The sequence below is a fragment of the Haemaphysalis longicornis genome, unplaced genomic scaffold (assembly GCF_048455015.1).
Source record: "Haemaphysalis longicornis isolate Haplotype H1 unplaced genomic scaffold, Haemaphysalis longicornis Haplotype H1 scaffold_7, whole genome shotgun sequence".
Lineage (NCBI taxonomy): Eukaryota > Metazoa > Arthropoda > Arachnida > Ixodida > Ixodidae > Haemaphysalis > Haemaphysalis longicornis.
The window spans coordinates 11,064,935-11,086,659 of record NW_027526422.1 but is presented as its reverse complement, the minus strand read 5'-3'; the positions used below and the strand labels follow the sequence as shown (position 1 = coordinate 11,086,659).

General features: G+C 50.6%; 1 protein-coding gene across 3 annotated transcripts in view; it reads right to left on the bottom strand.

The window, feature by feature from the left end:
* Positions 1 to 1,302: 1,302 nt before the first annotated feature.
* LOC144147013 (phospholipid-transporting ATPase ABCA3-like) overlaps positions 1,303 to 21,725 on the bottom strand; it is a 127,389-nt gene continuing 106,966 nt past the window's right edge. For all 3 annotated transcript variants that reach the window (XM_077679019.1, XM_077679021.1, XM_077679020.1), the window contains 6 exons: positions 15,356 to 15,556; positions 13,807 to 14,213; positions 8,125 to 8,312; positions 4,055 to 4,231; positions 3,036 to 3,255; positions 1,303 to 1,936 (listed from right to left, as the gene is read on the bottom strand). In XM_077679019.1, coding sequence (XP_077535145.1) covers positions 1,601 to 1,936; positions 3,036 to 3,255; positions 4,055 to 4,231; positions 8,125 to 8,312; positions 13,807 to 14,213; positions 15,356 to 15,556 — 1,529 coding nt within the window. In that variant the 3' untranslated portion in view covers positions 1,303 to 1,600. The remainder of the gene's footprint in view (positions 1,937 to 3,035; positions 3,256 to 4,054; positions 4,232 to 8,124; positions 8,313 to 13,806; positions 14,214 to 15,355; positions 15,557 to 21,725) is intronic.

The following is a 21,725-nucleotide window of genomic DNA, read 5'->3' as shown; positions in this document are numbered from 1 at the left end:
TAGTCAAAACTCGGTCAAGACAGGACACATGACGGAGCGCAGCGGAGGCTCAGTGGCTAAGGCGTTATGCTGCTCAGCACGAGGACGCGGTCTCAATTCCCGGCCGCGGCGACCGCTTTTCTGATGGAGCCGAAAAACAAAAACACCCGTGTGTACGAGATTTCGGCGCACGTTAGATATCCCCAGGTGGTTAAAATTAATCAAGAGCCCTCCCCTACGGCGCGCCTCATCACCTGCGTTGCGTTGGCGCGTTAAACCTACAATCAATCAATCAATCAATCAATCAATCAATCAATCAATCAATCAATCAATCAATCAATCAATCAATCAATCAATCAATCAATCAATCAATCAATCAATCAATCAATCGCGAAATGCTTCAATAATCTCTGGTGTGGCCCGCTTTCTGTGTTTGTCAAGAACGAGTGTGTGCGGCAACTCCGGACGGCTGCCAGTTCGCTCCTTGCAATGCATGTCTAAATGCGAACATGGCACCCTTTTCAACGAGCTCTGACGTTCGCGAAGGCGAACGCTAAGGCAGCGGCCAGTCTGTCCTACGTATTTCGTTCCACGCTTGAAAGGGATACTGTAATACAACGTCTTTATTGCACTCTACCAATCTTAAACCGTGTCTTACTCCATTTTGTGTTCTTTCGTGCCGAAGTTTTGTTTGCGCTTAGCCGACATGAGTGAATACAATCTATACCAAACGAGGGGTTCTACGAAAGCTAGCATGTATTGGACCTATGCTAATCGAAAGTATATCTCTGATAAGAAAAAAAAACCGCCATTGTCCCTTTCGGATATCTGGGAAAATTTCTGTGTCGCGTGCCCTCATTGAAATAAATAAATAAATAAATAAATAAATAAATAAATAAATAAATAAATAAATAAATAAATAAATAAATAAATAAATAAATAAATAAATAAATAAATAAATAAATAAATAAATAAATAAATAAATAAATAAATAAATAAATAAATAAATAAATAAATAAATAAATAAATAAATAAAATATACCGTGCCAGGGATGGATTGATTGATTCCAGGGTTTAACGCGCCGACGCAACGCAGGCGATGAGGCGCCCCGTAGTGGAGGGCTCCGGATTAATTTTGACCACCTGGGAATCTTTAACGTGCGCCGAAATTTCGCGTCCATCAGAAAAGCGACCGACGCGGCGGGAAATCTAACCCGCGACCTCGTTCTCAGCAGCTCAACGCCTTAGCCACTGCGCTACCGCGGCGGGTCGTGCCAGGGGCGGGAATCGAAACCAGGGTTTCGCAGTGGGAATTAACATTTTTTTATTGCTAGCAGGCGCGTGTGAATTCTGCTAGTGTATCAAGTAACCTCAAAGGAATCAAGCTTTTTGTTGTTTAAATACTGTTTAAATGATTAGATTAGCAAATAAAGGCTGAGGGAGACAACTCACGCCACAGAAGACCAATTCTTGCGTATTTCCTTTCAATATACCGCAATAATCGTATTTTCTTTTTATGGTTGCTGAGCTCGGGAATTGATATTGCACTTACAACGAAGAACTTCATTTTACGGTTCGTGGCAGGATTGTGGCGCGCGAAACAGACACGACCCCTGCTGAGTCATGTGGTCGTGCTGGCGGAACGCTGCTGCTCTTCTTCGGAGGAAGTTTGCTTGCTCCGACTGCGGCGACGAGATCTGCCAGCTGCCGGGGGCGGTTCAGCGTTCGGGGCTGCCTCGAGCTCGCCGGGCGGCCTGAGCTTGTCGAAGTACTTGATCTCGATGGTACCGAAGTCTACCACCTTGCGCTCGCGGGCGTAGCCCAGGTAGATCTCGCCCAGCGCCATGTCGTTCACCAGGTAGTCGGCGAACTTGAGGCGCGCCTTCAGCTCCTCCAGCCCCTCGAACACTTCGCTCCAGTAGATTATGTCGTCCCGAATGCGGAACCACAGCTGATCCTGCGGTTGACATGGGCGTCGTCAGTCCAGCCTCTCGGCTTGTGGCGTCATGAAGCAGTGCGAGCTGGAGCGGAAACTTTCCACCGCTCAGAAAGTTCTCATGCGATGCGAAGGGGGCCCCGCAACGGTATCGCCTTCCGCGCTCAAAGGCGGAGTTTTCCAAACTGCATGGTGTTTATAATATTTTAGATCGTCGTATTTGGGCTTGGTTAGACTGAAATAAATGAACGAGCTTTTGTTTAACGTCATGAAAGCTCACTTTTGTGCGTGTATGTGAAATGACAGCGGCAATATGTGCTTATACTGCTACTTACGTTCGTGATGCTCTGTTGCATAGGTTGTCATACTCATGAATTTTGTCGCACTTCTTAAAAAACGAGATTCGGATAGTATACACGCATAACTAATCGTATTTGTTGGTATCATGATGGAATTACGTCTATTGCAGTGAGTATCATAATCATATCAGGATGGCTTCTCTTGCGTAATTGTACACACGAAAGAAGGAAGGAAGGAAGGAAGGAAGGAAGGAAGGAATTGAGGAAGGATGAAAGTAAGGGTTAACTGGCGTATTCCAGGAGTGTATGACAGCTGCATCTTACCAGTACTCATCTACGGGGCATAAACTTGGAGTCTCACTAAGAGGGTTCAACTTAAATTGAGAACGACTCAGCGGGCAATGGAGCGGAAGATGATAGGTGTAGCATTAAGGGAAAAGAAGAGAGCGGAGTGGGTCAGGGAACAAACGCGTTTTAAGGACATATTCGTAGAAATTAAGAAGAAGAAATGGACGTGGGCATATGGCATGTAATGCGAAGGCAACTAACCGTTGGTCATTAAGGGTAACAGAGGGGATCCCTAGAAGGCAAGCGTGGCAGGGGCGGCAGAAAGTTAGATGGGCCGATGAGATCAAGAAGTTTGCGGGGACAAATTGGTCGCAGTTAGCACAGGACCGGGATAATTGGAGATTAATGGGAGAGGCATTTCCCCTGCAGTGGGCGTAGATGGGCTGGTGGTGGTGATGAAAGTAAGGGAGAGAGAGAGAGGGAGGGAGGCAGGCAGGGAGGAAAGAACGAAGGAAGGGTGGAGAAGGAGTCACCTTGCGTACTTCGGCGATGACCGAGTTGGGGAACATGTCGTTGACGGCGCGCGATATCATCTTGCTGACCTTCTTGCCTTGCTGCTCCTCTCTCATCTTGATGACGACGTTGCAGCGCTGGCCGCAGCTCTGCTTGATGTCCCCGGTCCGCCCGACGACAACGAACTTGCCGTTAGACAGTATCGCCAGGCGGTCGCAGAAGATGTCGCTCTCGGACATGCTGCGAGCGACAGAAGAGCAAAGCCAGGAAAGGCATGCACGTAAAGTAAAAAGGCTGCATGACACTGCCGTTAGTCGCCGTCGTCATCATCATCGTCGTCACCTTATACATAAGTCCACTGTAGGACTTACGTTGAACCCGCCGCGGTGGCTCAGTGGCTAAGGCATTGCGCTGCTGAGCACGAGATCGCGGGTTCGATTCCCGGCCGCGGCGGCCGCTTTTCTGATGGAGGCGAAAAGCAAAAACGCCCGTGTGTACGAGATTTCGGCGCACGTTAAAGATCCCCAGGTGGTCAAAATTAATCCGGAGCCCTCCACTACGGCGCGCCTCATTGCCTGCGTTGCGTTGGTGCGTTAAACAATACAATCAATCAATCAGGACTTGGGTTGCAGTAGATCACCGAGAGCTCCTATTCTGGGCTGTCCTAATCTTTACCTTGCCCGGTATTTCCCTATCTCATAGCCTTATCTAGTTATCGACCTCCTACTTCTAACCCCGCTTCTCGGTAGCCGTTATTTCGCCCTTAGGTGGTCCACCAGTTAGCCCCTCTCCGCATGTACACACGCCCGGTTCAGTTGCTCTGTATCTGTAGGATATCTTCCATCTCAGTTTGCTTCCTAATTCAGGGACCTCGTTTCCTATCCCGATTACCATCCAATCTTCTTTCGATAGATCGTTGGACTCACATAAGTTTCCTTTGAAGGTGCTTAATAAGTCTCAAGGTTTTCAAGCTATCACCGGGAGATGATAGGGAAGAAACTTGCGGGGAACAGAAAACGCCGCTGTGCAGAGTGCCCACCGTCGGGAAGTGAAGAGCACGGTGATCTTGCTTTCGGTCTGCACTTGAACCAGGGCTTGGAAGAGGCGGCTCCGCGCTCCGGGGTCCACGCCCTCCGTGCACTCGTCCAGCACGACCACGGGGGGACGACCGGCCAGGGCCATGGCCACAGACAGCTTGCGCAGGCTCGTCGTGCTCCTGCATGGTAGCCCGTCATCCATGGTAACGGGAACGTAGTTCCCAAAAGTAATTCTTGTGGCGGCCGCAACGCTTGAAGGACCCGAACACATTCAACAAAATGCGCACCGATAAGCACAAGAGACAGGAGAGGGACAGGAACAGCGCCAGTTCTGTGCCCAGTCTTCGAGAGAGGACACAGAACGGGCGCCGTTCTTTGCCCTCTCTTGTCTTTTGCGTCGTGCTTTCGTGTCGAATATGAATCAACCACAAGCCCAAGCTTTCACAAACACTAAGGCGCTCGTGAGCGAGTTTAAAACTACATGGTAATGTTGTCGCCCGCAATACGCCCAGGGGGAAGGACCACGAAACGGTCTCTTGCATTTACGATTTGATTTATATTTTTTTATCACCGCCTAAGTGCGGGCATCTCAACTTAGTGCTCATTCAGAGGGAGGCGCAAGCAAAAAACGCCTGACAAGTGGCCACATAATGTTTTCAGCCTGACAGAAGCCGCCATGACTTTTCGTCTCTGCAGCATGGTTTTACAGCGTAGTTTAGTTCTAGTAACCTATTACAGATATTAACGAGGGAAAGTATGTTATGAATACAACTCCCTCTTAAATGTACAGTTAAACCTCGATAATAGTGAACATAGCAATACAGTAAAAAAAACCGCGGTTTCCATTTTACATTCATCGATCTGTGTTTATTTTCCCCCCTATATACCGAAGACAGCTGTTCTGCAGTGAAGAATCGGATATAAAAAAGATAAATCGTGGAGGATGTTCTGTATGTCGGTAAAAAATTCAGAAGTGGTTTCCCTGTTGAACAAACGACGGGTTCGGAGGGCACGGAACTTTGTGTAGCAACCAGTGGCACGCATTTTCCAGCTTTTCCCGAAAGCCCTACCATCTTATAACGTTGAATTCCAATGGCAGATCCAGAGCACTTTGGGACCAACGTTTTTGCTCCATTTGGAGCGAACACGTTCCAATGGCAGATCGAGGGCGCCGTCGGAGCCAAGGTCGCTCCGTGGAGCAAGAAAAGTTGCTCCCCCGAAATCGGCGGAGTCGGTCAGAACTCGCTGGGCCCTCTCTGTTCTCTCGTGACGTCGTCGCTGTCTGCTTCCGCTCTATTTGGCTTGCGCCATGGCGTCTGCTTCGGCAATTGCGAGCACAGTCCAGAAAGCACAAAACAGATGGTGAACGCCGTGTCGCACTCATGTCTTCTACACGAGGAAAACGGGTGCGACTAAAAACTCGCAGTGGATCAGCAGGGAACCCGGCTCCACAACGACTGGGTGGAAAACGCGCCTTCGGCGGATTTGTTTCTTTCGCGCCTGCCTGCGAAAAGGCCGACGAAACTTTTGTCACGTGCCGAGTTGGACGTCGTCGGGACAGAAGTCCCGTCATCGGCTTTCAGGTGCAGAGTACCTTAGGACCGCACAATGTCCGGCCGCGTCCGTGCCCATAGCATTTAGAATCGCAAAAAATCACACAGGCATCGGCAGGATTCGAGCCTGTGTCTGGTAGACCAGACAGAGTTATGTCAGTCGTCTTACCCCTTGGGCTACGACCGCGAATTAGTACTTAAGAGTCAAACGGCTTACTCCCGCGCCTGTAACGGTGCAGAGCACCTTAGGACATCCCAATGTTCGTCCCCGTACATCCGTGCGCACACCACCATCAAGCGAAAATCAAGCGAAATTCGATTTGAACCGTGAGTTGCAGTTTCATTTAGGGAATACTCAAGGTGCAACTCACGGCTCAAATCAAATGACGGTCGGGACGCAAATCGGATATCACTCTGGGCGCAACTTGGATGTAATTTACAGTCCCCGTACTCCGCATCTTCGCCATCATCCACGGAGTGGAGATGCTGCCATTTTTTGACGATGAAGGGGCTTTAGTTAAGAACCAGTAAGGAGGAAACGCTTCCCGGGGAGCAGACACTTGTGGACGGGCCACAAGTAAAGGCTACAGGGAAGTCCACTTATTTCCCCGTCATGCCTAGGCATTTCCTCCTGCGGTACCGGGTGCGTTCCAAGGGCAGTTTCGGAGCACCCGCTCATCGAGGGAGTACACATGCTCTGCGGCGTAGCTCGGCGGCCGCTCCGGATGTGCCACTGGAATTAAACATGAAGTTTTCGTTTCCGTGAACTGCGCCAGTTTCTGACCCAAGCGAAAGGGTTGCACAAGAGCTGCACTCGTTGTGCGACAGGCTAAACACAGAGGACCGCTGCAGTTTAGAGGAGTTCATGCAATGTGACAGTGAGTCGTCAGCCTCCGATGTCTTGACAGACAACGAAATACCCGCGCGAGATTTCCATAACAAGCACCACTCCTCACTCACAAAGCGCCTGATGATCGAGAAGCGAAGATGTCTTCAAGCAGAGATCAGGTCATATCGGCCCTTGTCATGATTGAACCAGCAATGCACACTTGAGAGACACATTGGGTTGACTACCAAGTATTCGCACGCACTGAGACGCTTTCATTAGCTTCTTATCGCGCATCTGTGTAAACATGATCTGCAGCACTTCCGACCACTGAAGTACAGTCCCACCTTTAATAAAAAAGATTCTGTGTTGAGATTCTGTGAATACCAACCATTTTTTAACTAGAAGGCATTTCAAACGGAGCAGCCGTGAGAAATGAGCGCAAATTGATATAGCGAAGACACTGATATAGTAACGTCTCTTCACTGTCCGAGCCACTTCACTAAACCGAGGTTCTGCTGCAATAGGTCCTACCAATCTGGGTAACCGCTGGTGCTGTAGTGACGTCATGGTTTCTATATGGACGTAAATGGTTATCCTGGGGACCCGATTTGCTGCATAATAGGGATTTAGATGTCTCTAAACGAGTTATACTGTCTGTAATTCTATGGTTTCTAATAAACCGCCATTAGAACGATTACAAGTTTTGGCAATAATACGTTTCTGGAGAGTAATTTTTTAAAGCCGCTTAATGCTTTTTACCATAAAATTGACCGCGTATCTGCTCCTTTTCTTGCAAATGTCCGGCGACATTTGCCAAGTAAATGCTTTCCTTCTCTTCCCCGCTCACCTCTCATGCTGTTCCTCTTCAGTCGCGCTCCTCCTAAGGTAAACAGGAAAAAGTTCGCTCAGGTCAATTAAATTTACCGCGTTCCAGTGCTCCAGGCCGGGTGCCTCGATGCCAGCGCTGCCATACGGCGGAGACGCGCGGGAATAGAGGCGCCCTGCTTCAACGTTTGTAGAACCACGTAGCCCTACTCCACGTGCGTTCCAAGCTGAAAGGGGACCCTATCGAGTGGAACCTTTCGTAAATGTTGCCGCTTGATTTCTTAAAATGCCGCCAGAAACTATAGTGGCGCAGGCGACAGCAGGCGATGAAGTGAATTTTTTTTCTGCAGTGGGTTTTCTGCATGGATGCTTAATTTTTATCGCAAGAATTAAGCATCCATGAATGTTTTTATAAAAGAACACTGCAAATATCACTTATGTATTGATTTTATACCTTCTTCTTGTACAACAATGTTGACAAGTATGAACATTGACACCGAACTTAGGCGTTTAGATTTGACGGTGGGTATGTAAGCCTATTGCGCAGTTCTGTTCACTTTGGCCTGGTGGCTGAATTGAGTCAGACAGGCAGCCAGACATACAGACAGACCAAAATTTCTGAATTTTTGTGGCTCAAGAAAGACTATAGGCTTAAATAACGTTTCCACGAATAACGTTTCCATCGTGCGAAAGTGTTTATCTGTTTATTAAACTGTGTCGTTGGTTGTGTGCTTGTTTGGAACATAGACATGCACACACTGTAAATATTGGTAGACTTTTTACTGTTACGACAAGTGTATCAATGTAAAAGAGTCAGTGTTTTGGGCTTACAATGACCAGAAATTCCTGCATGAATGCGACTCACGTGTACATGGAGATCTTGTGCGTGAGCACCGATTTGAGGCCCAGGCGCGAGTTGAGATAGGCCAGCTCTCCCTGCAGGTCGTGCTTTTTGAGCCCACGCAGTCGCGCCATGAGCAGAATCACCTCCTCCCCTGTGTACTTGTCCATCACCGGGTCTTGCTGGGGGCAGTAGCCCACGTGTTGCTGGAACTGAGAGAGAGAGAGACAGCGAGAGAGAGAGAGAACTTTATTATTTGAAGTAGGTTTAAGGCGTAGGGGGGCCGCAGGCTCCAGCCTGGCGGCGACTAGCGTAGCCCTGGCCACGAGGGAGAGTTGTGTCCCTAGGTCAGAGCGTGGCCTCCGCGATCGGCTACCGGAGCAACGGCGCGCCGCCGGCAGCAAATCGCGGAGGCCACGGTCAGAGCTACCCAGAGCCCCCTCCCACTGCTCGTCGGAGGAAATTAGAGGGAAAGGGTCATTGGGGCAGCCCCACACGGAGTGGGGTACAGTGGAGCGTGTGCTACAGGCAGGACATTTGGCGGAGGGGTAAAGGGAGGGGTGAATGTGGTGAACTACCGCTCGGCAAGGGAGAATGTGAGTCTGGAGGAGCTTCCTTGTGTGTTCCTGCGCGTGGGTGAGCTGAGAATGGGCAGGGGGATATTTGCGGCCGGAGAGGACGTAATGACTGACAATGTCATGGTAAGTTGTCAGTCTGTCACTGGCGGATCTGGCCCCCTGGTAGGGAACGAGGATGGGGCCCGCTCAGATTGAAGTCCTCTGCAAATGCGAAGTTATGCGGTGCTGCTACGCGTCTTCTTCCACAAGCTCCACACATTAAGCCACAAGCAGGAGTAGAACACCCACTATTTCACCCCATTGAGAAGCGCGCTGTGCATGCACTTGTTCCTGTCAGACAGCTGAACAGGGATGGTGATCGGACAGAGGTGCTGCTTCAATAATATTAACACGAAAGTGTTTTATGCCTGGGTCCACCAAGATCTAACTGACGTCATATCTGTCACAGAAATGACATCACCAGAAAAACTTCTACTGACGCGGCGGCGCCGGGATTCGAGCCACTAACTCTTTCGCCGCAACGGGAAGGAAGGAAGGAAGGAATACGTTTTTTCGTCCATCAGGATCAGGTGTTGGGGGTGGAGGAGGCCCACAGGGCCGCCGCGACCGCCAGGGCCCGGGAGGTGGTCAGGACTTGACCTGGCTCCCCCGGGTCACGCAACATCTGCGCCCAGTGGTGAGGGGAGGGAACCGGGGGGGGGGGCGGTACGGGTCTGCGGGGCATTCGCAGAGGGAATGGTAGTGAGGGTCGAGTGCCCCGCAGGCTGGACAGGTAGGGTCAGTAAAGAGGTGTAGATGACTGTGTATCAATTGTGTTCTGTGTGGGAAGGTGTGTGTTTGTAGGATACGCAGCATGTGGCCTGCCTCTGGAGAGAGGTGTGGGTGCGGGGGTGGGTATCGGCGACGGAGAAGGCGGTAGTGCAGGGCAATATCCCTGTATTGCAGGAGGGAGGTTGGCTTGCCAGCAGGGGCATCGCGTGTAGGCGTGAAAATGGCGATCCGGTGAATTAGTTCGCGAGCACGTACGTGCACCACTTCATTAGCGCCTACGCCTGTGTGGACTGGTGTCCACAGCAGGTGTCACGATGTCGGATGGAGGATTTTTGGAGAGAATTTTTAATGCCATGGGAGGGACGTTACCGCGAATAAAATTGCGGATGGCCTGCTGACAGTCAGAGAGGACGAATTGGGGGTGGGGCGCTGGGTGAGCGCGAGGGCAATGGCTGCCTCCTCCGCCGTAGTTGGGTGGCTAGTTAGTATGTTAGCCGCTGTGACGTTTGGTGATGTGTGTTGGCCAACAACAGGTACACAGTGTGCAGATTTGTGAGGGTAGGGGGTGGAATCAGTGTATAGTGTGCATGGTGATGGTGGGTATAGTTTGGCGTGGGCGTTGGCTCGTGCTAATCGGCGGGATGTATGGAAAGCTGGGTGCATGTGGCGAGGAATTGGGCGGATTGGATGCTGTTACGGATGTGAGGTGGAATGGGGAGTGGCGGGATTTGGATGGTGGGTGGTAGTGCGTTTATAGAGTTGAGAATGTAGTGCCCTGTAGGGGAGGATGCGAGGTGCGTGAGTTGGGAGACGCGGTGGGCGTCTAGGTGCTCCCGTATGGTGTTGTGTATGCCGAGGTCGAGTAAGCGATGCGTTGGTGCGTATGGGGAAGCAGGAGTGCATGCCTATACGTCTTCCGGAGGAGGGCATCAAGTGAGTCGAGTTGGGTAGATGTAAGGTTAATGTATGGTAGGTGGTACAAGATACGGTTGAGTAGAACACTGTGTACGAGACGGAGGCGGTCCTGTTCCGTGATGCCGTGGTGTTTGCTGGCGATCCGTCTAATGAGATGCGTGGTTTGGGTAACGTATTTCTTTACGTGCTGGAGGGTGAGTGCGGGTGATCTGTTGTGTGTTAGGGTGAGGCCTAAGACTCTAAGTTGCTGTGTGTGGGGTATTGGGTCAGAGTGTATAAAAAGTTGGATGGGGGGGTTTTGGAGGGGGCTTGCTGCGAGGGGGCGTGAAAGTTAGGAGAGCAGATTCGTCTTAAGGTGAGCTTCATGCGCCTGCGTGTAATCTTCGCTGTCGTTCAGCCATACTCCTAAACATATATACTCTTTCACCAATGGTATTTCTACTTGCTGCATTATCCTCTGCAACCTTTTTGTGGAAGGAAAAATATGTGCACCGTAAAGTGGGCTATTCGGTCAAAGAAGGTGAGCTTCATGCGCCTGCGTGTAATCTTCGCTGTCGTTCAGCCATACTCCTAAACATATATACTCTTTCACCAATGATATTTCTACTTGCTGCACTGATACTGTTTTGTGCTCCGTGCTGTCGTTAAAGACCATGATCCCCGATTTTTCTATGCTAAAGGATAGCTCTAGGTGCGTCGCTTCTTCACCGCATATATCCATCAAGCCCTGCATACTTATCCGGTTGTCCACCATCACCAATATGTCGTCTGCATACATTAGTCCCGGAACCCGTTGTTCCGGGACTAATGTAGGGTAAGTCGAACCCCAGCGTACTGATTTCTAGCTTCCTTTCTAACCCCGCCATGTAGATCATGAACAGCAGCGGAGAGAGAGGACATCCTTGTTTCAAACCCTTGTTGGTGTATACAGGCCTATTGTATGTTACCCCCTCCCACACTATTTGCACTTGGTTCTCCCGGTATAGCTCCCCGAGTAAGCTAATGAATTCTGCCCCAACTCCCTCGTCCTCCAGGGTACTCCAAAGCCGCTCCCTGTCTACATTATCATACGCCGCTTTAATGTCCAGAAAGGCTAACCACAAAGGTCGGTGTTGCATCTTCGCCACCTCTATGCATTGGCTTACCACAAATAAGTTGTCTAGTCTTCTGTCCTTTTGAAACCCATTTTGAAGTTCCCCTAATATCCTATTTTCTTCCACCCACTGCTCTAGTTCGAACTTCACTGCCTGCAATGCTAAACTGTAAAGCACTGACGTGATGGTTACTGGCCTATACGAGCTCGGGTTTGTCCTGACTCCTTTGCTCATGTACACTAAGTTCATCCTGCTCATTTGCCTCGCGGCCGGTATTGCCTTTTCTTCTATCCTTGTTCTGATGGCTTGTAGTAGCTTTCCCTTGCTCTTTGGTCCCAAGTGGTTAATCAACTCCATCGGTATCCCATCTGTGCCTGCAGCAGTATTTTTGGGGACCTTTTCCTCTGCTCTTTTCCGTTTCAGCTTGTCCCCATCTATCTCCAGACATTCCGGCCTACCCGCCGCGACATCTCTGTGTCGCCGCGGGGCCTCATTCTCTAACTTCTCCGTGATGATTTTGTGAAGGTATGCCAATGCTTCCTCTCCGTTGAGCATCTGCCCCTGCTCATTTTCTACAGTACCGCCTTCTGTGGGACTCGTACGTTTCCCTAATGCCTGCACACGGTTCCAAAACCTTTTCGGCGCGTCTCTACCCCTCCCTCATATTTGCGTTACCCATTGCTCGCTGTCCCCCTTTATTTTCGCCTGCACTAATTGCTGCACTTCCTGTTTCATTTGCTTCTACTGCTCCCATTTTAGGTCCACCTCCTCCTGATGCCTTCCTATCCTCTTGGCCTGCCTGTGCTCTCTAGACGCCCGTATACGCCTCTCTATCGCCTCCTTGATTTCTTTGTTCCACCAGCTTTTGGGTATTTTCTCTCCTCTCCACCGATTGGGCCTCTCTGCCTTGACTATTTTTTTCTGCATAGTTTTGATGAGCCGGTCATATTCTCACTCTTCTCCAGGATTTCTTTCTATGTCAGCCTCTATGCTTTTGGCTATAATAGCAATTTGTTTGCTGTTTAACTTTGTGTGCTGCTTGGGTCGACCCGTTTTTTCGTCCCCCAGTTTCCCAAAACTCAGGTTTATGTGCTTGTGGTCACTGCCCAGACTGTGGCCCCCTTCCTCATTTATGGTCATTCCATCCATCCATTCATAAAGCCCCTCTGAAATAAGGCAGCAGTCACTACTCGACTGTCTCCTACCACACTCCCACGTTATTTGACCGTCGCATTTTTGTTCCCTATTTACTATGATCAGCTTCTGGTACTCACACATATCTAGCATTAGATTTCCGTTGAAGTCTGTGTACCCGTCTAGATCTTCAATGTGGGCGCTCATGTCCCCTACCAATAGTACCTCCTCGGAACATTTCAAACCCTCGATGTCCTTTTTTAGACACGCCACACAAACACGCGCTTCGGAGCACCGCACGTGGTCGCGCTCACCGCCAATAAAACGTTTTTACAGAGAAAATAACAAAAGACTGTTGTCAGTCTTTTGTAGTCCATGAATGCCATAACCCAGAACTTTACATCGAGGCAAGCACGGCCACAGAGGCGGAGAAGCGGGGTTCTTTAACAAGTTGCTCAGCGGTATATATAGTGCCTCGAATAACCTATCAACGGAATACTGGGAGTGTTCCACTCAAACTAGTAGATGGCGCCCGGTTATACAGAAAGTTTCTGGCGTGTGCCCGTAGTGGGACGGAATTACGCCACTTTAGGCCGCAACTGCCTGGCAGTCGATCCCTCAAACTGTAAATTTTTTTGTACATTTTGTTGAGAATACTTTTTTGACATTGCTTCCCAGTAGCCAACTTGTGGCTGCCGCATCATTCATCAGCACCGCCAAGTACCGAAGAGTGTCTTCGCTAAATAATCGGACCAATGCCATTAACGAGGTTTTGCTGCCTGCCTTGTAGCCTTTAAAATGCAAGGGGATTAGACACCATTTACAACTCGCTTCAGCGTCCCTTCGATCTACTTTGAGTGTGGCGCTGCCTAAACAGCGTCTCTCCATCACCCATCCCTCGAGGGGATGAGGGAAAACCATCCTGATGTGTCCCCATTCCACATCTTATAAGTTACGACGCCCCAATGGTGCACCGGTTGTGGCTCCTTGAGCGCGCCGTAGGCCTGCGCCCGCCCGGCGGCGTGACGGGAGGACGCGGAAACGGTGACTTTCTCGCAGTTTCTCGATTCATCCGAGACGACGGGACACGGTACCCCGTCTCGTTATATTCTTTCCTCCATGGTCCTAACGAGTCACTCCGGTTTGCGGTAGAGTACCGTACCGGAAACAGTTGCCAAGCGCACGTTACCGCTTTTACGGTGCTATTGGCGTACACTGAGCGGCTTTCGCAGAACGTCGATGCCGTTGACGTAGACGTTGCCGACGTCGGGGCGCACAATGCCGGCGATGACGCGCAACAAGAGAGAGCGGCCAGATTGCGCCAGGCCCAGGATGCCGAAGACCTCTGCCGGGGGCACGTGGAAGCTGACGGGACCCAGGACGTCGGCCTTTGCCGCCTCGAGTACCACCAGCCCGGCTGGTGCGCGATTTCCCGCCGCGTCCCCTGCGGCGGGGTTTCCGCCGCCGGTGTCGGTCTGGGCAGTGGAGGCAGGCGGGACCGAACTCCTGGCACCGTCCGCGCCCTCGGTCAACAAGTAGCGCATGAGGTTCGCCACGAAGGCCTTCTCGTCTTGCACGCTGCGTTCCTCGGTGCTCGCGGTTTTGGCGCCGCTGTGGTCACCTGGACGGCGGAGAAGAAAGCGGTCGCGCTTTCGGAACACGAAGATACCCCCGCTGCGTCATCTGGCACTACCACGCCCTGCTTTCTCTTCCTCTACCCAAACCTCCGACCCCTGGCTGTCTGCTCTAGCGCTCGGACGCCCAGTTCCAGTGTTCCCTGGTCGACATGAGCCGCCCTTCCGTGGCTCAACCTTGCCTATAGGCCTAGCCAGGAATAAGACGTTTCTGTATCTCTCTCGGAACACCCCATCCAGTTACGGAGAGCTGCTTTAGCGGTCGCACACTGATCAATACCGATGAATTAGAATTAGTAAGCCAATTTCGAAGTGACCCCCCCCACCCCCACCAGCTCAATATTGATTTACAGCCCACAAGTTAGTGATTGCACTTACAACTTACTCAAAATTAGGTTACTCCCCGCATATACCTAAGAAAATTAATTGCTCCTACCTCTTTAATTAAGTGAAATAGATGTTAAGAAGTATTCATAATTCGCCAATCCTAACCGTATATATGCATAAATAACAACTGACCGTGACGAGGGAACACTTTACCAATGTTTACGGGATGAACACGTGTATGAGGTATATACCACAATGCTTTGCAGCGGAGCAGTTGCCCAAGCGCTGTACACTCGCTGTCAAGGGGCACCGCGTTCGAAACAGAACACGGGGGTAGTTACACTTTGTACCGACCATCGCGTTATTTCATGTCATTCCAAGATTACCCAAACATGCGAAAATCGTAACCAAAAATTGAACCGATACTTGACGCCGCACTTGAGCTCATTCATGTTTTTCTGGCAGGGACGGTGTCCTCTGGACGAAACATGTGCGTTACTCAGACGTATGTCAATTTTGAAGATCTAGTTTCACAGAAAAAATTCTGACCACGCTTCCGCCTATAAATTTAATTCAAGGAGTAGGAAGGACGCCTGTGGCACTATGGACTTGTGCGAGGTTTCTCATATCGACGAGTTCTCCAAGAAATGCAGGTCTTCGCTTTCCAGAGCAAACTGGCTCCGTTCGTCTGGGGCCGATCGTCGTGTGACACGAGGGTTGCTCCGATGGAGAGAGACATGAGGGTGTTGCGCCCCCGCGCAGCAGCAGGTACGCGGCGCCCAATGAAAAAGCGGCCACCTACCGCCCTCCTTGGAGGACTTGAAGACGTCGAGGTTCTGCGGGCTGAACCTGCCCTGGGAGCGCAGATCCCAGGCGACGACCACCATCAGGTAGAGCTGGCCGCTCAGGAACAAGATCACCAGGTCCCACACGTGCGACGAGCTGTTCAGGATGGGCCCGGGCCTGCTTTCGTAGTCCGGGCACACCTTATCGCACGACGTCACTGCGCATGCGCCGAATAGCGTCATAAGTGTCTACGTCCATTACGACGAAAAAGGGACTACGCGGCGCAGGTCCGTTGGGGGGCACATTGCGGAACATAATGGCAACGGTGAGAGTTCGGGAGGAGGAGGAGGAGGAAAACGAGTGCCCTGACTGGTCCTCCACAACCCCCTCGCGATACCTACCACATGTGACACCGCCGGTAGGGGGCGCCACCCAACTCCGTGTGGACCTATCAACGTGGAGCAACCTACGTGACGCTATCCCCTTACCGGGGCGTCACACCCCATTCCCGTTGAACTTTCGGAATGCTTGCAATTCCCCTGCCGCAGGTTTGTCTCGTTAGTTTAACTTTTAGCTAATGTGATTGGATCCGAGTTACCGTTTGTCCGCAGCACGCCCTTACGCTCCGCCGCGTTGAAAGTATAAGGGAACAGCTCCTCCTCAGTTATTGAATACGAAGGTTTGCCCCGACTCTCTACTAGGCATAAATTCCAAGTTCCATGCTATAAGAGGAGTTGGGGTTTGGTGGAGAGAGACCAGACGAACGTCTCAGTGGGGCTCTTTGATTTACAGTCTCGGGCTCACCGCGGACTCCCCGAGAAGCAGTCAGGCATTCGATTTCCCCATGTATCCCTATGGATTCGGGGAATCCTCGGGCTACCCGCGGGCTATCCGCGGTGAGTCCGAGAATGTAAATCGAAGAGCCCCAATATAAGAGAAAAATTGAGGAGTGCAGGGTGAGGACGAGAAGGAGGGGTGCTCGCAAGAATACCTGCTGCTTGCCAAAAGGAGTGCAAAAGGAGACATGTTAACAGCGCCAAGAAAAAATACGGCCTCGAGGACTAGGGAAAAGCATAATTGACTAACTCTCATTCAAATACAGTTTATTTCGTTGAGAATGGAAATATTATATGTATAGGGTGTATTCACAGAGCCTTGGACCGCGCGGCGGCGGCGACGCCATATTTCAGGTTGCACTCCGCCGCGCGGGCAGCGCGTTTACCGACGCGAAACGTTGTTTGCGGCGTGGTGCTGGCAAGAACGTGCGCGTGGACGGTGTTTTTCTCTGCGTGATTCGTGTGTTTGAGAATGCCTGGTCGTAATGAGTAGCCAGCATTGTTTTCGCTGCGAAATTCCGGGTGCGCTGTTCACGTCTAAAACCGCAGACCCGAAGCAGGCCGAACGACGAAAGCAAGCGCGCCGTTTTTTGTTTTAAATGCAGAGCATTTGTATAACTCACGATGTCACCCGTGCGTCGGCGTCCGCAGCAGCCAGCCTCCCCCTACACGATAAAAAGAAAAAGAAACAACAGTTACCGGCGCCTGGTTTCGATCTCACTACCCTGCGGGCGGAACGCAAGGTACATGGTGCTCTACCCACTGCGCCACAAAACGGCACAGAATCAAAGGCTACGAACGCGCCTTATGTCCTTGACTCATTCAAACTACGTCGTCAGCGGCGTGCGTTGGCGACTCAGCGGCGTGCTAGCGGCGTGATAGCTGCGTGGTGTACACGTCATAGCACCAACCCCCCAAACACTAAACGTTACCGCAATACAACCACCCCCTATAAAGCGGGTTGGCGCGGGCTCCACTCCAGTCAACTCCTGCTCTCTCTTCTCTTCCGCGTGGCCTTCCGTCGCGTCAGGTGCGTCGTCGTCGACGAAGTCAGCATGATGTCGGCGGATCAGCTCAGGGACGTCGACTGCCGCCTGCGACAGATCACCCAGCGGGCCGGCGAACCCTTCGGCGGCCTGGACGTGATTATCTGCGGCGACCTGCGTCAGCTTCCGCCGGTGCGAGCGAGCGAGCTCTACAAGCGCTGCCGCAACGCCGACGGTCGATTTAGCGCACGACGAGCACGACCGCTTTGTGGTCGCTAAAGTGGACGGTGAGGGGGTCCGGGAGTAGGGGCTGGACCCCAATGCTCTGCATTTACTCGTGTCCCTCGCGCGGGGGCATGCGACGGAGGATTTTTTTGTTGTTGTGTTCTTGTTTCGAAGCGAAGGCCAGGGCAGTGCTTGAAGACGGTATGATTTCGTGCGACGAATGCAACTGTCCGATGGTTTGACAGCCGCGACCAGCGGCGTGCATAACCCGGTCCGTTTTGGCGATTTCGCGCTATCTCGGTGTCATCCCCGCGCGCCGATTTCATTATTTCCTCCGTTGCTTGAAGGGACCGTGGTGCGAGTTGAGAAAATTTCTTCACCCAAGGCTGCGAGGATAATTCATGTGGTGGTGGCGTGAGAGAGAGAGCTGGTTTTACCGTGCCACCCAGGCATGTTGCGCACTTCTTGAGGAGTATGAGAGACGGTGAGGTGCTCTGGCGACAGTGTTCTGCGCGTTGAACGCACGAAGGTCGTCCATTTGAGCTCCTAATGAAGCGGAACAATTACGCACAGGGTCTGGGTGGAAACAATCGCGAGGTAAGAACGTGATAAAATTAGGTATGGTGGCAACGACAAAGATCCCACTGATGATTTTCAAGTCTTTTCCTATCGGTAAAGACGAAGCGGAAATTATAAGCAGAAAGGTTTATGGAACACGTACGCTTTGGCTACTTCGAAAGCAGCGCAGAGACAAGTGACAAAAGCTGCTGTAGTTTGTCCCTGCCTACGTTAATGTTTTAGTCTCTGCGCTTTTTTTGAAGTAGTCAAACTGTGTACCCAGCGTCAAGCTTTAGTGTCTGATCACGTAACACGCTTGGTCATTAGAGAACAGTCGAAGGCGACGAGGAAGAATTGGATCAATTTGGATGCCCGCAATTACCTGGGAAGCGATATTGCATGTACGCGTGCGTTCACCTCAACACTCGACGTATAGCCCATGTTGAGGCTGGGAGGCCAGTATGGTTCGTCTCATCCATAAAGTACGCCGGCTACCTTAATTTGTGAACATTTTAAGCATGCGAATGTTTCAAACATATGACGAGGTGCGAGGTGAAAGCTCCGGTGCCCATCGTCCCGGGGCCCACCTGGATGAAACGGGTTCCAACAGATTCGATACTGATTAGCCTATTATCGATAACTTCTTTGGGAATTCGTCGAATGCCGACAGACAGCCTTCAAGCACTGCCCTAGCCGTCACTTCGAAACAGCGAAAAGAAAAAAAAAATACACGGCGCGCTTTTTTTATTTTGTCGTGCAGCCTGCTTCGGGTCTGCGGTTGTAGGAGACCAGCGCAGTCCGGATTTGCGAAGCGAGAGCAATGCCAGCTACTCGGTAGGGCGAGGCATTTGCAAACCCACGAATCACGCAGAAAAAAACACCGTCCACACGAACGTTCTTGCCAGCAGCACGCTGCAAACCACGTTTCGCGTCGGGAAACGCGCTGCCCGCGCGGCGGAGTGCAACCTCAAATATGGCGTCGTCGCCGCCGCGCAGGTAGCGCCGCCGCACGGCACAAAGCCGTGTGAATACACCCTATACGAATCGGGGGTTACATGGCTTTGATGCCTGCCTTTAACACGATAATCAGCCTTTATGCGATACTTGGAAAAAACAAAAACAATAAAATTGTCTGACGATTCGATACTCCCTAGCGGAAAATTTCAGCGTAGCGCGAACAGTGGTCTTCTTGGTCACGGCGCATAGCTTCTGCGTCTAAGGTAGTGAGTGATCCCGTGATCATTGAACGTAAGACGACGTGCGCTACTCTGCCGTTATCTCGCAGCGCTTCGCCGCCACCGAACATGTTGTAAATCGTGTTTGAACGTGCCGCTCAAATGTCGCGTGGTTCGGTCGAGCTACGCAACGTAGAGGATGACGAAGGACCGATGAACGCGTAGCTCGCAGCGCGTGCTGGGCTTCTGGGCTTTTTGTGAACTTGAAAGAACAAGAAAGTTGCTTTCATGGATGCCTGGTTTTGAGCCTCTTTTCCCGGGCCCCACTACACTCCAAGGCGCGGTTTTCCCGCACGCCTTGCGCGGCGTTGGTTGATTTGATTGATTGTGGGGTTTAACGCGCCGACGCAACGCAGGCGATGAGGCGCGCCGTAGTGGAGGGCTCCGGATTATTTTTGACCACCTGGGGATCTTTAACGTGCGCCGAAATCTCGTACACACGGGCGTTTTTGCTTTTCGCCTCCATCAGAAAAGCGGCCACCGCGGCCGGGAATCGAACCCGCGACCTCGTGCTCAGCAGCGCAACGCCTTAGCCACTGAGCCACCGCGGCGGGTTTGCGCGGCGTTGGCATCCTTCCCTACCAATCACACGTTCACCATACTTCCTAACCCCGCTTTCCTGCTCGCCCTATCTTGTCTACTTTCGGTGTCCTCTTCGTTCGCTCGGTTAGATCAAGGGACGACGGCGACGCAAAACCACGGAAGCGGGCACTTAAGAGCTTGCGCTCTAAAATGTACAAAACAGTTGGAGGGTTAAGTAGAATGTGCACACTTCATTCAGATCTCTTTGTTTAAATTCTGAATTGATTTCTTTTTTCGGTCCTGCACTTTTAAACGTCTTTTTTTTAACACGAAAGTGTTTTATTGCCGGATGCACGAAGATTTCGCTGACGTCATATCCGTCACGGAAGTGACGCCAGTACAACGGAGCAAGCGGCCTGTAAAGGGTGCACCCGTGCACACAGGGTCGTCTTCCGGGAAAGTAACCTTTAGTATTAAAGAGTACGTTATACTTCGGGTTCGTCTTCGGGTTTCATATTTTAACACGAAAGTGTTTAATGCCGCGATACCCCAAGATTTCACTGACGTCATATTCGTCACAGAATTGACGCCAGTAGACCTTTGCCGAAGCGATCCACCAGCAGGACGTCGCTCGCCAAGCACACCCACAAGACAGCCGCCGACCCACAAATCATGCTCAGCTGCAGATTTCGCTGCACATTTCACTTTCGTGTTTTGCCGATTCATATGACAGAGGAATCAACCACAGTTTTTTTACTGTTTTTTTCCTAACTATTCTTTTCAGGTCTGAACACTACAAAAAAAAAAAAAAAATCCTGCGCGCGCCCGTGGTTCTGGGCAAGCGTCCCGAGTGGTTTTCACCACGTTTTGAAAACACCGTGCGAATGCGGTGGGATCACTGCATCGCCCTCGTGGAGATTTCTGGCTCATGAGCAGCGGCGCTAGAAAGCGTGCGCTCAAACTTCCGAAGCATTATGCGCATGCGGAGTATCCGAGACACGCGAAGCGCGCTCAGCTGAAAGTTTCGGAAGTGACAATAAGCGCCTGCTTCCCAGCGTGACGTCACAGTGAAGCGGCAGCGTACACCTTGATCGGTAACGACTCCCTGCCGTGAAAGTTGTAGCAGAGTCCTTGACTCTGGTCGTTTGTGTGGCATCATCTTACACAGTTTTTCAGAAATCATTCCGCTGTAACGAAGAAATTTTTTAATAAAATATGCTGTTTACATGCTCAGTAGTAATCTCATTGGCGACAAGGTGGTTTAACAAGGAAGGAAAAGTGTGTTGAATCATTTGCTTTACAAAGGTAGTAGGCGAAAATGGTACAGTTCATATCTCTTGTGAACGCGTTGGGTATTTGTATGCTTTTGCCGTTAGGTTCGCAATTGATGTTATGAAAGTGTCATGATGATGTAAGTGAGATTTGTATGTTTTCGCTAAATTGAAGTTATAAAGCTTGTGAACTGAAACAAAATTGAGTTTGTTCAATAGGTTTCTTATATGTGCAGTATGCTCTACGCCAGCTATGTGTCGTATTGCTTTTTTGTAACACGCGCATTCGGTATAGGTTCGGTTTAGTTGTGTTCCCCCCTCACAAGAAAGCAGTAATTTAGTTGAGACATAAAAAACAAGTTATAGATATGCAGTTTAACAGCAGGTGGCAAAAAATACTTAAACTTATAACCAGTATTCCAACAATTTTCGATATGCGCGTATTTACATTGTTACATGGTCGTTCCAAGACATATTTGTGTTGAATAGTACACCAAGTGTTTTTACGGAATCTACCACTTCTATAGTTTCATTGCCAAGAGTAATATTTGCATTTAGGAATGCGCTTGACCTCTTAGGGAAAAAGAGAACAGCTTTGGTTTGTTTAGTGCTAATTTCCGAGGAATTCACCACGCTCCAACCATGCAACTTAAACATGTTTTGTTTATCTTAGATCCAAGCGTTTGACAATTGGAGCTGAAAAATAAAAGTGTTGTGTCATCTGCGTATATGACGTACTGCGGAGCTTGGCTG